Below are 18,047 nucleotides of genomic sequence, written 5' to 3'. Positions count from 1 at the left end.
TACCGCTAGGGCCTTCTGAAATAATGAGCCTTGGTTCCCCCTAACCATCCAATGCAGACATCTGCATTCCTCCGAGGACGTGCCTAAGGAGAATTCCTTGATGGTACCCACAGAGGAACACTAGCCAACCTCTGGATGAATCTCTGGGTCTTCACTGACCTCAAGAGAGACATCAGAGGTAGGAGGTGTAGCTGAAGATTCAGGCCCTGGATTCTTGGCCTTCCTCTTCAACACAGGCTTGACAGTAGACCCAGACATACCCTCCATAACGTCCCTAGCTACACGCTTCAGTAGCTAACTTTCTAAGTAAATATTTAAGGATGCAAGACACCTACATAGTATCTTAGGGATGAAGGCCTGACAAATAGAGCAGGATTTGTGGTAGTGTATAGGCCCCAAACAAAAGACCATCCTTATGTGGAATATGACTCCCACAGCGGCACTTGCCTTTCCTGGATGACATGAAACCCTCACAACAGAAAGCAGTAGCAAAAGAAAGAAAAAAAAACAATGGGGCACTTATCTGAAAAATGGACCAGCAGCAAATGACTCAAGTGAACAGACTGATGTTTGAAGATGGCGTTCAGATTGACAGCAGAGAAGTTCTGAGGATTGCACATGCGGACATCGCTTTTATGGCCGACATACTCCTAAGCCATACATGCGACATCCCACATACTAGCAGTGCTTAAAAGCTCTTGTATACTGGCCAGACGTCAGGTCACCCATGGCAGAGGATCCCTCATGCAAAGAATACTGAAACATTAGAACATAAATGCACTTAAACTAAGCAGATTAAAAGTCTCCTTCTGTCATCAAGCAAATACAATGTAATGTGCAGAAAACATTTTTAGCCTACAACTGTGTTTTGTTAGAATTACAAAACTTGGAGATGACTAGAATCCAGCAAGTTTTTCTCTATAGAATGAAGTCAAACTTAACAGACTTAAGGACACCTGTTGCGCAAAATCAAGTGGGAACTAGACTGGCCTATGGACCCATTTCAGGCCCAATCATGGACAACAGGCTACAAAAAAGTAAACGTATAGTATTATGAGCTGGTAGTAGCTCAGGTGGATGTAAAAGTTCCCACGGAACTTAATGAAGAGATAAGGGGAATATCCCGAGTGCCCTGAGTAATTTACCCTTAGTCAGTGTGAATATCACTGAGTCTTCCCTGAAAGGAAGCCACTGGTCTTTAAGGATTAACAGGTCAACAAAGCACAAGTAACTAAAAATAAATGTTCTGCAGTCTTGTTGCTAAGTCTGCCAACTCTTCAGACAGATCCCTCATCACTCTTAGGAAATACCCATATGGACTATGTGCATAGTCTCTTCTTAATCTTGCTCTTCTTTCCTTTGTTCCTTCCCTGGGACTCCCACATCAGTCCAGACTCTCCCTAGCACAGAATGTCCTTACCATCCTACAGCACCTCTTCAATCCCCTTAATCAAATCTAATAACCCAAATGATCTATTTAACATGTCCTATAGTCTGTATTCCTCCAACACAGCCACAGCAGCAGTAAGATTAATGTTTCAGTCTGTCCCTTCTGTATATAAATAAGTGTTAATTCTCTCATCCAGTCTTACCCCATCCAAAACACCAGGTTCCTATCCATGGACTCCATTCTCCACAAATGCCCTTAGCAGCTTCCAGTACCACAGCGTGATGACTTTCTCCTACTGACACACAACAACAATCCAGTAATACTTGATTTGAAATTATGAGTAAATCACACTCGGTGACTACTGTTCAGTTCTGGCAATACTGCAGGACCAATAACTAATCACTCACTGACCACACATACTCCTTCTTAGGTCCCCAACTGTGGAACTAATTTCTTAACAATATTAAAAAAATGCCAAACAAAATCATAATTTAGATTAAAATTATGACAGCGCTTACACAAAACAGTGACATGTTTATGCTTTTTCGGACATCCTGTAATAATACAACTTTCCACAATTTCAGACTCCACTCTTACACCCATAAAACTTTTAACTTAAGTCTTACATGTGATCATCTACCTTAACCTATGAATGCTCATGTCTCTACTGTATGTAGTGTGCAACTTGGAAATGGTGTCCTGTGTCTGGTCCACTGAAATCACTGCATTACCCTATTAACATAAATAAATAAATAAATACATACATACAATAAATAGTGAATGGTATGTTACAGTCTCATCTGTTTGCCCAAGTTCATCTTTTGTTATATTTAACTATATTCTAAGGTTCTTCTGTCTACTTTAAATACTAGATATGCAAGGAATCTTCAATACATTCTTGTACTTCTTTATACTTTATAAAGTACCCATGTAAGCAACTTTCAATACATCTATAAATACTGCACACTTTTTTCCCCGTCTAAATTCATTGCATGCAAATACTACCTTGTCCAGGCTGTGATTCAAATGATTTCTGATTACCTTGCCCTGGTTAATAAACTAACTAAACATCTAGCCACTAGGTGGCAATCTACTGACAGCCTTCAAAGCAGTTCCCCATCCATGACTACTTCAAATTCTGACGTTCACAATGACACAGCTCTCTTATAAACAGAGAAAGTCTTCCCTAACAAACTTACAGGCTTCCTGTTACACGCCTCTAAAGAAAATGTTATAAAGAGACTTTATGGAAGAAACATATACAGGCAAAAAAAGTGAAAAAAGATGCAAGCAATCTGTTAAAGGTTGAAGCTAAAATACAATCAACGTGGGGGGTAAAAGGTGGGATAGCATAACTCTGACATGCAACACTCATACCTCTCAACTGTCCAGATTTTCATTTCATATTTTTGGTCAGCTCCTTATAAAAAGTGGTGTTTTTTCTGGAAAGCCATTGAGGACTGAAGTCACTAAATAATGAGACACATTTCAGTTTCAGACTTCATATCCCTTTGAAAAATGCATGACCACACAAAACATGTTATTCTAGCAACTTTCTAAGTTTATAAGAGAAATATTTAAAATGTTTTCTTATTTTGGGCCTTTGTTCCTCCCATTACTTAGGCTTTGCCCAGATTTCTTTTGGGAAAAGATTGAGAGTATGCTGAAATGTTCTGTTATTTTAGTAGATACCTTGTACAAAAATAACTTCCTTCAGGCAGTTTTCTCAGTAAATACCACAGACTCCTGAAAGATTTGCTTCCACCCATAGAAGCTGACTAAATCAAAATTAGTCACTAATCGTCATGAGCTGCCAAATTAACAGCAAATGAATAAAGAAGTTATGTCTTACCATAACGTTCCATCTGTATTGTTGATCCTCGTTCAGTCATTACGCATGGGTATCGGTTCTGAGCTCGGAACCGAGCCGGCCATTTTCCAAGCTCGCATCAGCTTCAAACTCTCGAGCTAAACTCTTACCCACAATCCTCCTCTCCCTGTTACCTCAGATTGAGTTTGCAAGTAAAAGAAGGTAGAGGCTACTTCTGGTCAAATAACCCAAGAGAACCGAATGGTGAGATCCACTAGAAACCACAAGAGGGGGAAGGACGAGGTTCGTAATGACTGAACGAGGATCAACAATACAGATGGAACGTTATGGTAAGACATAACTTCTTTATCTGATATTGTTAATTCTCGTTCATTCCTTACGCATGGGACAGAGTCCCCAGCTACCTCTATTCCTGGGAGGCTCTCATGGACGGACATTCCTGAGCACCATAGAACTGAAAGATGCTCTTCCCCTAGAGGCCAAATCCAATTTGTAATGATTGATGAAGGTATGAGGCGTAGCCCAAGTTGCAGTTGCACAGATGTCATGTAAAGAAGCTCTGGCATGGAAGGCAGCAGAAGTTGCCAACGACCTTGTTGAATGAGCTTTCATGGTAGTAGGTAACGAAATATTACGTTGTGTGTAAATAAAGATCACACAGTCCCTTCAACCATCTAGCTAATGTGACCTAAGCAACAGCAGATGCTAATGAAGGTCCAGAAAAGGCCAAAAATAACTGGTCAGGTTTACGAAAGGTTTTAGTCCTGTTGAAGTAAAAACTGATTTGCCTGTGTCTATCTAGGGTATGTAGGCAATACTCTCATCTGTTTGAATGATTGGCAAAGAAAACTGGCAATTCAATGGCTTGATTAATGGACATTTCAGAGATCACTTTAGGCAGAAATGACGGATTAGTTCTCAGAGACACTCTATCTCTATGAAAAATCAAGTATGGACTCTTGATACATAAAGCTTGAAGTTCAGAAATACGTCTGCCAGAAGTAATAGCGACCACAAACAAGGTTTTCCATGACAAATACTTGAGGTTGCAAGAAGAGGTTGGTTCGAAAGGTGCCATTGTCAGAGCTTGTAGAACTAATGATAAATCCCATGGTTGAATAGGTTCTCTAAAAGGTGGCTTCAGATGATTCACATTTTTTATGAAAGTCTTGCACAATTTATGGGAAATAAGAGAGGAATCTTGGACACCCTCATGAAAATTAGAAATTGCAGCCAAATTAACTCTAATGGTAGAGGCCGATAGACCCGATTGAAACAGGTCGGCCAGATAGTCTAGTATTATCAACACTGGTGCTGAAAAGGGGTCTACTTGTTTATCTTTCAGCCAACAGGTAAATCTTTTCCACTTGCTCAGATAAGTAATTCTAGTGGAAGACTTATGAGAAGCAATGAGAATATCACATACTGGTAAAGAAAGATCATTTTGCCTGGCAATCAAGGGAATTGGAGTAGCCAAGTCATTAGCTTCAGGCTGTTCAGGTTGGGATGAATCAGGCTCTGTGGGTATGAGATCAACTCTGGGGTTGGATGGAGAATCCATGGCCGATGTAGTAGGTAAGGCCAAAGGAAGGGGAACCAAATCTGTTGAGGCCAATATGGTGCTATGAGGATCACCTTGCTCTTCAACTGCCGGGCTTTCTTCAGAAACTGGGGGAATGAGGGGAAAGGGTGGAAATGCATAAAGAAGACCCAAGGGCCAATCGTGGACTAGAGTGTCCCTGGATGACTGTTTTGGAGGGGGAATCAGGGCGAAGTAGTTGGTTGGGGATGCAAAGAGGTTGCAGCAAGGATGGCCCCAGCGGTGGAAGATCTCCACTGCTATGAAGGGATTCAGGGACCACTCATGAAGTTGGCCTTTCGACAAAAGGGGTAAGATTTGGTTCCACCTTGCTTGTTGACGTACCAGACCACCGTCATGTTGTCTGATTGAATCGCAATTGTCCCAGACGGCAGCAGGGGATCAAATGCTTGCAACGCCAGAAGCACCGCCCTCATATCTAGAACATTTATATGCAGATGGGCCTCCAGTTCGGACCAAGTGCCTTGGACTGTCTGTCCCTGACATAGCTCCCCCCCCCCATCAGGGAGGTGGCTATGGTCACTGTGGCCTTGGGTTGCTTGGGGGGAGAAGGGGCGAGACCACTGTGAGAGATTGTGTGTCATCCACCAATTTAAATCCTGTTTGCACCTGTGGATTACTCGAATCATGGCTGAAAGAGGATGCTGAAAAGGATACCATTGGGTAAGCAGTAGCCATTGTAGAAGCCTCATGTGAAACCTGGCCAGGGGAACAATGATGATGGAGGCTGCCATGGAAGCCAACAGCTGTAGAACCGAGTGAGCCGTGGATTTTTCCTTTGAAAGGACTGGAATTAGTTGTTGCTTTATCCTTAGAATTCTGTCCTCTGGAATAGCAGATCTGCAGTTTTTTGTGTCCAAGATAACCCCTATGAATTCTGTCGACTGAGATGGGGTGAGATTGGATTTCTGCCAGTTTATGGTTATGCCTAGCCTTTGAGCAGCAAGGAGAGAGTATGCCAGGGCTTTTTCCAGTAGATGTCTGGTGGGGGTGGAAATGAGCCGGTCATCTAGGTATGGAAATACCTGGAATCCCTGAAGTCGCAAGTGAGCTGTGACAACTGCCATGCACTTTGTGAACACTCTGGGGGCTGTAGAGAGTCTGAAGGGCAGTACTCTGAACTGGTAGTGACTGGCTCCCGCACGGAAGCGCAGAAATCTTCTTGATGGCCTGTCTACCTTTTTTGTGGTAGTACGCATCTTGAAGATCTATACAGCACATCCAATCGTCTTTTCCGAAAGCGGGAGGATAGACTGTATTGTGACCATCTGGAATTTTTGTACTCTCACAAACTTGTTCAATACACTGAGATCCAAAATTGGTCTCCAGTCCCTGGTTTTCTTTGGCACCAAAAATAGTCTTGAGTAGAATCCGGATCCTATCTAGTCTAGAGGGACTATTTGGATGACTCTTTTTCTTATTAGCTTTTCTATCCCTAGTGCTGCTTCTTCCCTTTGACTGGGTGGAACGTTGGGAAGATTTGTCAAAGGGACGGGACAAAGATCGAAGGGGATATGATAACCTCTGGTTATGATCCTTTGTACCCAAGAATCGGTGGTGATGGTTAGCCAGGCAGAAGGGTACATGGAGAAACGTCCCCCAACCACCTCCAGAGGAAAGAAGTTGGGTCGCTCTTCAGGAGCGCTGGTAGGATTGACCAGGGAAAGAATCCCTGGAACCCTGGTTACGAGGTCCCCCTCTGCCCAGAAAGGAGCGTCTTCCCTGTGAGTTTCCCCCTCTGCCTCTGGGGGAGAACATGGCCTGTGTGTCACGGAAAGGACCCTGAGATTTCTTGAACCATATCTTCCCACTCTTTTGGTTTCGGGAGAAAGCACGTTGAGGGGAAGAATAACGGACACCTACAGCAGAAAGGGTCTTACTGTCCTGTTCACATCTGGCCAGTGTGCTTTTAACTTTGGACCCAAACAACAAGGAGGCCTCAATGGGGGCATTAAGAAAAGAAGACTTCAAGGGTTCCACGAAGTTGCACAAGTGCATCCAGGTGTGTCTTTTCAAGACCGTAGCTGAACCCGCTGCTCTAGCTGCTCCTTCTGATGCATGAGATATCAGTCACATAGAGGAGTTAGATACAGATTCAATGGTGGCCAGCTGAGAGGCCACTTTGTCACGGACCACATCAGACACAGCACCAGTCAAGGTTTCAGAGAGCTCAGAAACCAGATCCCTTTGAAGCATGGTAAAATGTGCCAAATAATTCAGGGACCTGATAGCAAAGGTGCGCTTCCCTATCCTGTCCAGGGCCCGGGACTCTGTTAGGCAGATGGACAGTCTGGCTTTCTTCTTCTGCCAGATTCTTTTTGGTTGCGGCCTCCACCACCAAAGCATCCACAGGAAGACCTTTGGACCAATGGGGATCTGAAGCAAGAGGGGACAAGATCTTATCTGGCCTCTGGGGAATAGCTTTGACAGTATCAGGAGCCTTCCAAGCACGCTGCACGATGAGCCGGACAAGTTCATCGGCAGGTGGAGTAACCCAGGAGGTAGGGGACTGGGCATGAAAGGCCTGCAGGAACACAGATTCCTCAGAGGTCGGATTAGAGGACTGCCAGTCATCTCTCTGTTTCAGGATTTCTAGGATATCACCAAAGGATACCTCAGAGGGTGACCGAGGTGATCCTTCCCCCTCATCGAAATCTGTGTCTTCGGTGAGGGATTCCTCTGTGAAGTCCATGTGCTTCCTCTTACACAAACTTTTCCAGTGGACCTCCTCAGCGGGTGAAGCTGGAGAAGACAGCAGAAAAGGGGATTCCTGAGGGAATATGTCCTGCGGCTCTTGCACCCGGTATCTGCTAGATACGACCTGTGAAACCAGTGTACCAGAGGACGGCGTAGGTATAGACAGTCCATTATCACCAGCAGCAGCGAAAGCCTTCTCTATCAGTTGGAATGCTGGTCCACCCAAAGAGGAGTGTATGTCTAGGACAGGGGTCACCCCCTCCCCTAAGTGGCTCAGCCTGCCAACCCAAAGTCCCTGGACGGCTGTGGAGCAGCAAGCTATGCTTGTCACAGCTGACATCCTGGGTCACAGCAAAACTTTCCTGCCACAAAGGGGGATAAATTAGTTAAAGCGTATTATGTCTCTCCAGTGATGAGACCTGCCCTTTCTTTATCAACTTATGGCACTATACCATGTTATAATTGTAATGTGTGTTCTTTTATTAGACTTAATTTTTCCAGGATTAATGGAAAAATATTTAGACCACATAGTTGTTTTACAGCGGGTGTGATTTATTGTCTTAAGTGTCCTTGCGACTCTTTCTATATTGGGGAAACAAAAAGAAAATTTAGAATTAGGTTGCAGGAACATATCCGAGACATTAAAAGGGGAACCTTAGAATGTCCTTTAGCATTGCACTTTACAGAAAAACATAATGGAAATGTTAATTTATTTCAAGCAACTATTCTTGAACAAGTATTTAAGGAGGGGGATGAGAGATTACTTAAAAGCATTTTGCTCTATAAAGAAACTGCATTTATACTGAAATTTAATACATTGTCACCGAAGGGCTTAAACAGAGAAGTTAATTGGAGAAGTTTACTTTAAATTTCATGCCATTTAGTTTTTATTGTGTCTTTGATTGTATTTAATTGAATAATTATTTAATGTATATATATGGGAGTGTGTTTTCATTAAATTTGTACTCGTTGAAGGCTGTTGTGGCCGAGGCACTAAGACAGAATAAATTCATTTTATCAGTTTGGAATCCTTGTTGTTTTGTGGATTTTTACTGGTATCTTACCAGTTTTGGCTTCTTGTTTGTTGTTATTGGATTCCTGAGGGAATATGTCCTGCGGCTCTTGCACCCCGTGTCTGCTAGATACGACCTGTGAAACCAGTGTACCAGAGGAGGGCGGAGGTATAGACAGTCCGGTATCACCAGCAGCAGTGAAAGCCTTCTCTATCAGTTGGAAGGCTGGTCCACCCAAAGAGGAGTGTATGTCTAGGACAGAGGTCACCCCTCCCCTACGTGGCTAAGCCTGTCGACCCGGAATCCCTGGGCGGCTGTGGAGCAGCAAGCTATGCGTGTCACAGCTGACATCCTGGGTCGTAGCAAAACTTTCCTGCCATGAAGGCAACTGCGGTTCCTTAGTTAGATCCATAAAGGGAACCGCAGAAGGGGAAGACTGTGCTACATCCATGGACTTCAAAGGCAATGAAGGAGGAGAATAAGAAGGGGTCTTTGGAGATGGATGATCACCTCCCAAGGAAGGATAGTTCCTGAGGGGTGGGATACCTCTGGCCAAGAGTACCTGGTGCACAAGACACAACACATCATGTTCGGAAAGGTTTCTAGTGGACCTCACAGAGACTGAGGGAGAAACAGGCCTGTCCACAGAAGAGGCAGACTCTGTGCCCATCTCATCTGACCGCATCGAAGACAACGGTGCAGAGAGAGACTGGACTACTGTTGTCTACACCGAAGAAGTCATTGGTGCCGAGGTAATTGTCTGCACCGATACAGGGATTGGTGCCGAAGTGATTGTCGATGCCAAAATGGGTGTCGGTGCCAAAGCTGGAACCGACAAAACTGGAGTCAACAATAAAGGCTTTGGTTCCGAGAAAGATCTCAGAGCTGACGTGGTCAAGGTCTGCGCCGACTGAACGGTCGGTGCCGATACAGTGGTAATGGTCTGAACCGAGGAGCCCCTCCTTGCCGATATATAGAAGGCTGCAGGAGAAGACGGAGCCGAAATCACTAATGGAGCTGAAGGCCACGGTGCTGAAGGTCTAGGCACTGAAAGCACTGGGGCTGACAGAGAGATCCGGAGCCGGAAATTTAGCCTTTTTAGGTTTTGGTTGGTGAGAGTCCCCAGCCAGGGACGAAGGCAAAGATTTAGCCTTAGTAAAAACATCCATTTCCTTATGGGCTCTAGGAGGGGTTCAGTTCAGACCTCCGACCCAGAAATAGCCTCTGAAAAGGGAGATTTTAGAAGTCCCTTCTCTATCAGCTTGTTTTTACTTTCCAACAAAGTTCTATTATAAAAATTCTCACAAATAGTACAAGATGGTTCAACAGATAAATGGGAAGCTCCCAAACAATAAACACACAAAGAGTGTGTATCAGAAGTAGGCAGTTTGTGTCCACAATCAGAACACCACTTAAACCTTGGACTACCTTTTTTATCTGCCATGACAGCAAATTAATTAATAGAAAAGTATCAACAATGGTACAAGAGAGTACCCGGAAGGTATGAGAGAGAAAAAGGAAAAAGATTACCAACGATGATAAAGAGAGAATACATTGCGGTAAAATAAAACAGAAATACCTGAGGAAATTATGAACGCTAGATGCGATAGGGTAAGAGACAATAAAATATGAACTTTTCTGACAGAAAATTAATTTGTAAAGCCATTAAACAACAACTGACTGTACTTAGCTCAAGAGAAGTAGCTTGACACGACCAGATGGCAACGCGGCAAACAAAATCTGAGGTAACAGGGAGATGAGGATTGTGGGTAAGAGTTTAGCTCGAGAGTTTGAAGCTGATGTGAGCTTGGAAAATAGCCGTCTCGGTTCCGAGCTCGGAACCGATACCCATGCATAAGGAATGAACGAGGATTAACAATATCAGATCAGATATTTCATCCTTTTTTAAGTGTCTGTTAACTAAGCACCATAATATTACGCCCCTACCAAAAAAGGGCAAAATACATAATGTCTGTAGGTCTGGCTTACTGACCTGAATGCATAAAGCCTTGTGAACTTCATCAAGGGAGGTTTATAAGTGTTTCTTCCACTGATGATAACCTACATACCTTTCAGCCTGCAGAGAGTGGCAATAAGAGCAAAGGCTCATGAAAAGCAAGTATATCGAGCCAAAAATCTGGCTACCTAATTAGCATAAAAACAAATGCTAAATAGTGCAATATTCTTCCCACTTCCGGTAGGATTGTGAGATGTTATTCAGAAACCAAAGTTTAATAACTGTCTTACAAAAATATAACCATATTATCAAAGGTACAGAGTAAAATCTATAAACTACAAATTGTGCAATGAATGACATTACAAATATCTACCTCTCAAAGTCAATTAATTTTGCATCTGAAAAAAGGAAACGTAAAACATGGGTTCTCTTTCTTTAAATTTTTGGTAGCATCAGTATTTTAATTAAGTAGTCTGACTTTGTTTGCACTGAACAGCTTTAAAATTGTGTCAGACTGGTTGGAGTGAGGAGTGACTGATTCAAAAATCTTTGAAGGGGTAAAACAGGGACATATTTTCAAAAAACAGGTATATCGTGAACAGGTAAATGTATACCCTCCAAAATAGGTGCAGATGAGAGGTCTGGACTATTCTATTCCAAGAAGACAGACAGGTAAATTCAGCCTTCCCCAATTTTATTCATTAAATTGCTACCCCAAAATATTTATAGCTTCAACCCTGAAGGAAAACACAGATAGTGGTTATACTTTTCCTCTTTGAAGACATTTCAGCACTGGCAGCAACCTGAAAAAAAAAAAAAAAAACACTTTTTGGCAATTTAGGCTTAAACCTGATAGCAAACAAACCACAAGAATATCTCTCTTCAGAGAAAGACAGACACACACAAAAAACACTAATAAATGCTTTTACATTTGCCTGTTGTATGGTGCTAGTACTGTTTTTTTTAATATAGGGAGACTTCAAGGGCTATATGAAAGGGAAATGCATATTAATGCTAGGTTATTTTACCCATGTCTTCCGGATGTGGCAGGAAACATAAGTACCACTGCACGTGTATATGTGTTTGTGTATTTTATATATATATATATATATATATATATATATATATATATATATATATATATATATATATACATATACAGAAAGAGAGCGCACACCACATACGCGCAAAAGACGTATATATAGACATATACACGTATGTGCGTGTGTGTACAATGGGTGTGTATGTGTGTGTGTATATATATATATATATATATATATCTATATATCTATATATATATATATATATATATATATATATATATATGTATGCATGTATATATGTAAACATATATATATATATATATATATATATATATATGTATGCATGTATATATGTATATATATATATATATATATATATATATATATACATATACACACACACACACATATACAAATATAAAACACACACACACACACACACACACACACACACACACACACACACACACATATATATATATATATATATATGCACACACACTCTTACATGTGCATGCATGTATCCATGAATTTATTTTGTAGTAATACAGTGCTATTCTAGTGTGAAACCACTAAAACTGTACAAACTAGTTCCGTTCTTGATTACAAAGAAAGAGGTGAGGAGAGCTGATCAGTTCTTGTATGGTGTGATTACAGGATATTACTGTCACCACATATGTGCCCAAATATGGGGGAGGCTGTCTCCTGAAAAAGGCACATAGAATCCAATGCTGTTTGAAAGTCCTTCAGACATTCAGAAATGCTACCACAAGAAAGACCTTTTGTTTTCTTGTTCCAGAGCAACACACAACAGTAGTGGACTGCAGTCACATTTTTGGTTGTATGCAGTAAAACTACTGCGTGAATATTTCTCTGATGCTCTTTTCCTAAGCTCTCAGATTTTATTGATGACATTATAAAACTACAATGGTTTTAGTCACATGTAAAACGTATATGGGCTTAGAAGTTGGCAAACAATTAAATGCGTCTTAATACCAACAAGTTAAACTCACACGTTTAGAAGATATATTCTAGTATGCATAATTCAGTACTTACCCACAGTTGGCACAGTTGAAATGATCTGGATGATAGGGGTCATTCTTAAAGATAAGAGGTTGTTCATCAATGATAGCATGGCATTTCTGGCATATGTACTTCCCCAAGCCCCTGGCCTTCTCTCGGTTGTGACAGGGACGACACAGGTGCCTAAAATAATAATTAAAACATGAAATATAGTCCTGTCCTAAAACATCAGCGCTACAGCACTTTATCAAGTTCTAACAAGCTACAAACAATACAAAGTTCATTGCCATGGAACAGTTGTCCTTTGCTGTTCTTTCTACTTCAATTTTGTAGCATAATTTAGTAATAATCATGCACTTAACGTGAAATGTAAAGCTGCAATTAGCCATTCTTAGAAGCATCCCAAACCCATCACACAGGATCTGTAATCTACTTACAAACGGTGGACTCACTTCTACAGAATCCGACAGGTTTCAAATAATTATTATATTTCAGCCATGTCATGTGCCTCATTTTACTTTTTTATACAGACTGTCCTACCTTCTTACTGCACATCCAGAACAGTTTTGACTTCAGCTGCGTGTTTGTGTGTCTAGACAGTGGGAAAATAAGGGCTTGTATCTAACACTCTGTAAAGTAAACAAAACAATGGTACGTTTTAAAATAAATTCATTTAACATGCATTTGTAAACAGGGATAGCGGCACTGATCCTCATGGAGCCATATCAGGCTCTGCTCAGGTAGCAAAAAGTAGTACACCAATAAAAAAAAATACATTACGAGAAATTTAACAATCTAAACATTTCCTTAAATTAACAAACATAACAAGGAGGACGAAAAAACATGGGGGTGCAATAGTTTCATACAAGCTGACGGTTCAACTAGTTATGGCAAATGTTGAAAATTAAGTACACGAAACAGGATTTTTCTGACAGACTTAAGAAAATAATGCGTGAAAGTAGAACTTGTAGGGGAGGAGTGAATGAAATTAAATAAAAGTTTATGCTGGGGACAGAAGTAAACTTTTGAAGGTTAGTTATCTCACCATTATGAAATCAGTCATCCTGGACTTTAAGGTGAACTTATTGTGATTTCAAGAAATCTATGTAGTTTGATGTATCCTTATGTCTGGAGATGGAGCTTGCCAAACTTTAGGACCTAGGATCGAGAAGTTACTGTTATTGCATCTTTCAGATGATTTAGTGAGTGGATGGAAGTTTGAATGGTTGTGACTGAAGCTGTAGGTTAATCTGCCTGTCATACAAGAGAAAGTATTTTGATTAAGTATGAAGAGGAGGGCACTAAGGAGAGATGCACTCTCTGTTGGATGGAGAGCCAGTTAGCCTTTTTAAGCACAAAGCAATGGTGTTTGGATTTAGGAGCTAAAGTGATAAGGTGGCAATTTTTTTTGTTGGTGGTAGTCTGTAAGGTTGTGATTTTTTTTTTTTTTTTTTTTTTAGACTTTTTGAGACAATAAATGGAAGCCCATATTTTGCTAGTAGAATGCTTTTTCCTTGCTAATAGAAAAACCTTTTCCTGTGACTTCTTTCCCATCTGAAGATGTGAAGTAGGATATCTACCATGGCTTGGTATAGTTTTGCTTTGTTTTTCGGACATGGCGTTGGAACTTCACATTCAGGTTTATTCAGAAGCTCAGGTATTTGAACATGTTTCTAGGGGAGTGTTTTTCTTGCTGAGAAATATAAATGGGGTGGATTTCGGTTATTGTGGGGTAACGAGTTTTTTTTTTTTAGTTGAGCCACTTGGTAAGAGAGAGCAGGTCTTTCCTTAGTTGTGAATAAATGGTTACACATGAGAAGTTTGACCTACAGATGTCTGTGTCACCTGCACACACAAGGATTGGCTGCTGCTGGAGGTCTTAGGAAAGTTTAATTATCAATTAGGAAAACAGCAGTGATGAAAGGATTGAGCCTTTGGAAGTCCCTTTGAGAAGTGCTGTACAGATGATCGGATGGATTTTTGCAGTTGGGAAGAAAGTTGGTGACCCACTGGGTAGCACTGTTACTGATGCCATGGTTTAGTGGGGCCTTCATAAACAGTGTGTGTTCAACAGTGCTAAAATATCCTTGGTTAGATCAATGAAAATGGCTCCTGTTGACTGATCTTTAACTTAAGACATTGGTTATGGCCATGGAAGTCCAAACGGCTGTCACTGTGCTGTGGTTTTCCCAGAAACTGCTCTGGTTTGGGCATTGGAGGCATTATTCAAATGTATACACTACACGTTAATTGCATACTAGTTTTTCCAAGGGGTATGATAATGCAGGTAAGCATAGATATGGGTCTAAAGTCTGAGGAGGAGAGTGGGTTATACGTTTTAGGAAGTGATTTATTGTGTCTTTACAGTATTTGGGAAAAGTATTTTTCCTACGCTGAGTTTGAAGATATGTTTTTTATGAAAGTGATATGTATTGAGCACAGTCTTTTATGAATGATTGGTGGAAACATTGTATTTTTTTAAACAAGAAACGTCTTTATTAAATCATATATGACAGACCATTTTACATTTATATAAATGACAATAAACCTTAATGACAATCTCAGTTGCAAACATTATACATTCCAAACTGTGCAACACAACTGTAGTTGCCAACATTATACATCACTTTTAACATTTCCAGTCATTGTTAGTTAACCATTATATTGCTCATTCAACTCCTGCCTTCTTTTAAACATTGTTCCTCCTGTGCATGTACTGATCCCACAGTTCCCATTTTCCCCCATGTAATTTGCTCCTACTCAGTTCCAGTTGTTTTATTACTATCTTCACTACTTCTTGTAAAGTTGATTTAGACTTTGATTTCAATTTTATAGTAATTTTCCTTATTGGATTTTCAATGTCTCTTGCTTTGATTGCTTTAAAGTAAAAAGGTGTTAGAAACACAGGTGAACTTGGTAAATTCAACAGCAAAGACCTTTGGGGACAACCTTGCATTTGGGGAAGTGTAACTGAGTTGCTACAATTGTTGTTATTCTTTTGTCTTCAGATTATTTGTTGATCTGTGACCAGAATGTTTTAGGTTGTTTGCAGAGAATTATTTTTATAGGTTCATAGGTGTATAATAGGCTAACAATCACTAGGGCCCTTAAAAGCCTAGCTACGCAACCCAAATGTGATCCACAAATTTGATTTATAGGAGGTGATTTACTGACTGCCTCTGTCCATCAGAGACAACGCAGCTAAAACAGAGGTGAATTTCCAATTACTCATTCACAGGTTCATGTTGCACTTAAAAAGGGACAGTGAGGCACCCTTGCTTTTCATTGACGGGGAGCCTGTTCTACAGAAATGGAATTCTCTGAGAAACGTACATCTCTCTCTCTCAAACATGTCCTATTTATATGTCACAAGCAAAACAATCTAGTAGTGCTGATGCTGTTAATTTTGTAGATCTGCATACAAGTCATCAAAACAGAGTCGAGGAATGCTTTGTGTACCAGGCAAAGATCACCTCTCAGAAGTCTGTATGATACAGAGTAAAGAGGCAGGGCCTTGAGGCAATCAGCATAGGACACTGTGTTTACTCCTTGCATTCATTTTTGTAAGGAACCTTTGCAGACATTCCAGTTGCTGCATGTGCCTGGTAAGGTACATACTGAAGGGGGCATTATACTCTGATGGGCCTGATGAGGGCCAAGCACAGTGGTAAGATGACTTTTCTAGACCAAGATGCCATGCCCTTGCTTATATGTTGGACATAGGATTGTCTTACTACCTTGGACAAATGTTGGTTGAAGGCTAGGTTACTATATACATGAGTTCCCAGATCCCCAACCAGTGAATGAACTTCTAAGGGTATTTTATTGATGATACTGTTACCCAAGGTGGCAGACTTCCCAAAAGGCACGATAATGCATTTCTTGGTACTGAATTTTAAGCCATGGCTTTACACCAAGCATCTGTCTGTACTACACCTTCCTGAAGGGTGTTCTTGTCTTGGAGGATTCAATGACTGCTCCCTGCTGTTTGCAATCATCTGCAAATTTGGTTAGCCAGAAGCATTTGCTTTGACATCCAAGAAGTAGATGCCAAAGAGGAGTGGGCCTAGTACAGAGCCCTGGGGGACTCCACTGCTGTCTGGCCTCTTTGTGGAGGTGACCTCACCGATTCTAACCTCTGGGTCCTATCAGTGATCCAGCTATCGAGCATTTTATAAAGGGGTTTACACCTAGTTCTGTACGTTTGCTGACCATGTCCAAGTGGGGTACTGTATCAAATGCCTTAGTCAGATCTAGGTAGGCTGTCTGCACAGTTTTCTCCTCATCAGTTGCCTCAGTGACCTTTTCAAAGAAGTCCACTGGATTCAGTAAGCATGACTTTCCTTTGTCAAAACCAAACTAGGATGGATCCAGTGTCTGGAGGTCTTCTATGTCCTTGTTGATAATTTTCATGATAATTCTTTCCATAGTTTTTCAAATAAGACTAATCAGACTAATAGGTTTGCAGTTTCCAGGATCTACTGAAAGTCCTCTCTTATGAAGAGGGATGACGATTAGTCCTCCATTCACATGACACAAAGCCTGTTTTAAGGCAATAGTTAAATGACTCTGGGGGTCCTGATGAGTTGCATTTTGGACTATACAGGAGGCATCCTGGGATGTTACTGGAGCCCACTGAGGCTGTGTTTTTGGCTTTAGTGAGCGCAACCAGTACATGCTCCCTAGTTTTAGTTGGAGGGGTTATGTTTGAGGGTATTATTAGGGGATCGCTGGGGGTTTGAGGGGGGTAAAGTTGGAAGTGTAGTTGTCCACTAACAGGTTTGCTATACTGCCAGGCTCTGTGAATATGGCACCATTAACAACCAGTTCCGCATATTTCTGTGTGCTGCCCTTGAGGTTTCAGATATAGCTGTATAAAGCCATATGGTCATCTTTCACTTTGGAAGATATCTTAACCTTGAAATTGGCTTTACTATACCTAATTAGACCTCTTAGTTGTCCATTTACTTTGATGACAGACTTTTTATCTTTATAGGAATAACCCTTCCTGATTTTCACCATAATTATTTTCCTTTTGTTGTATATCCTATTTAATTTGGGATTCCACCAGGGTTGTTTGTTTCTGGGGCTAATTCTGGGCTTACTTCTGATGGGTACAGCTGCCTTTATGCAGCCACTGATATGGTTGTACAGAATTTCTGAGAACAATTCAGCATAGGCTGCTGTGTTCTTGAGATATGGAGGGGCACTGAATTTTGACAAACCATCACTTAGTAACAGGTAATTTGCCTTGGAATAGTTCCTGTTACTGTTTTTTGTGACGACCCTCCGCTGGACCAGTAATCAAGCAGCCTCAATCCTCACCACTGGCACCGGTGGGGGGCATACACTGGGAGGTTTAACAAGTACACACACAGTATTTCCAGATGCAGCTCTCTGCATCAAGTGCAGTTTCCCTTAAGAGCACACTGAGACCACAGACAGTCTGGGGCTGGTTTCTCCCTCTTTCTCCAGATCTCCAGTACGACTCCC

At 41.2% G+C, this 18,047-nt stretch overlaps 1 protein-coding gene across 6 annotated transcripts in view; it reads right to left on the bottom strand.

The window, feature by feature from the left end:
- Positions 1–18,047, bottom strand: part of LOC122801553 (LIM and senescent cell antigen-like-containing domain protein 1) — a 1,529,428-nt gene that overhangs the window by 378,177 nt on the left and 1,133,204 nt on the right. For all 6 annotated transcript variants that reach the window (XM_044070988.1, XM_044070989.1, XM_044070991.1 and 3 more), the window contains exon 5: positions 12,588–12,737. In XM_044070988.1, the coding sequence (XP_043926923.1) occupies positions 12,588–12,737 (150 nt within the window). The remainder of the gene's footprint in view (positions 1–12,587; positions 12,738–18,047) is intronic.

The sequence above is a fragment of the Protopterus annectens genome, chromosome 5.part0 (assembly GCF_019279795.1).
Source record: "Protopterus annectens isolate FY-2018-M chromosome 5.part0, PAN1.0, whole genome shotgun sequence".
NCBI lineage: Eukaryota > Metazoa > Chordata > Ceratodontiformes > Protopteridae > Protopterus > Protopterus annectens.
Note: the sequence above shows the minus strand (reverse complement) of the source record. Positions and strands in the feature narration are given on the sequence as shown.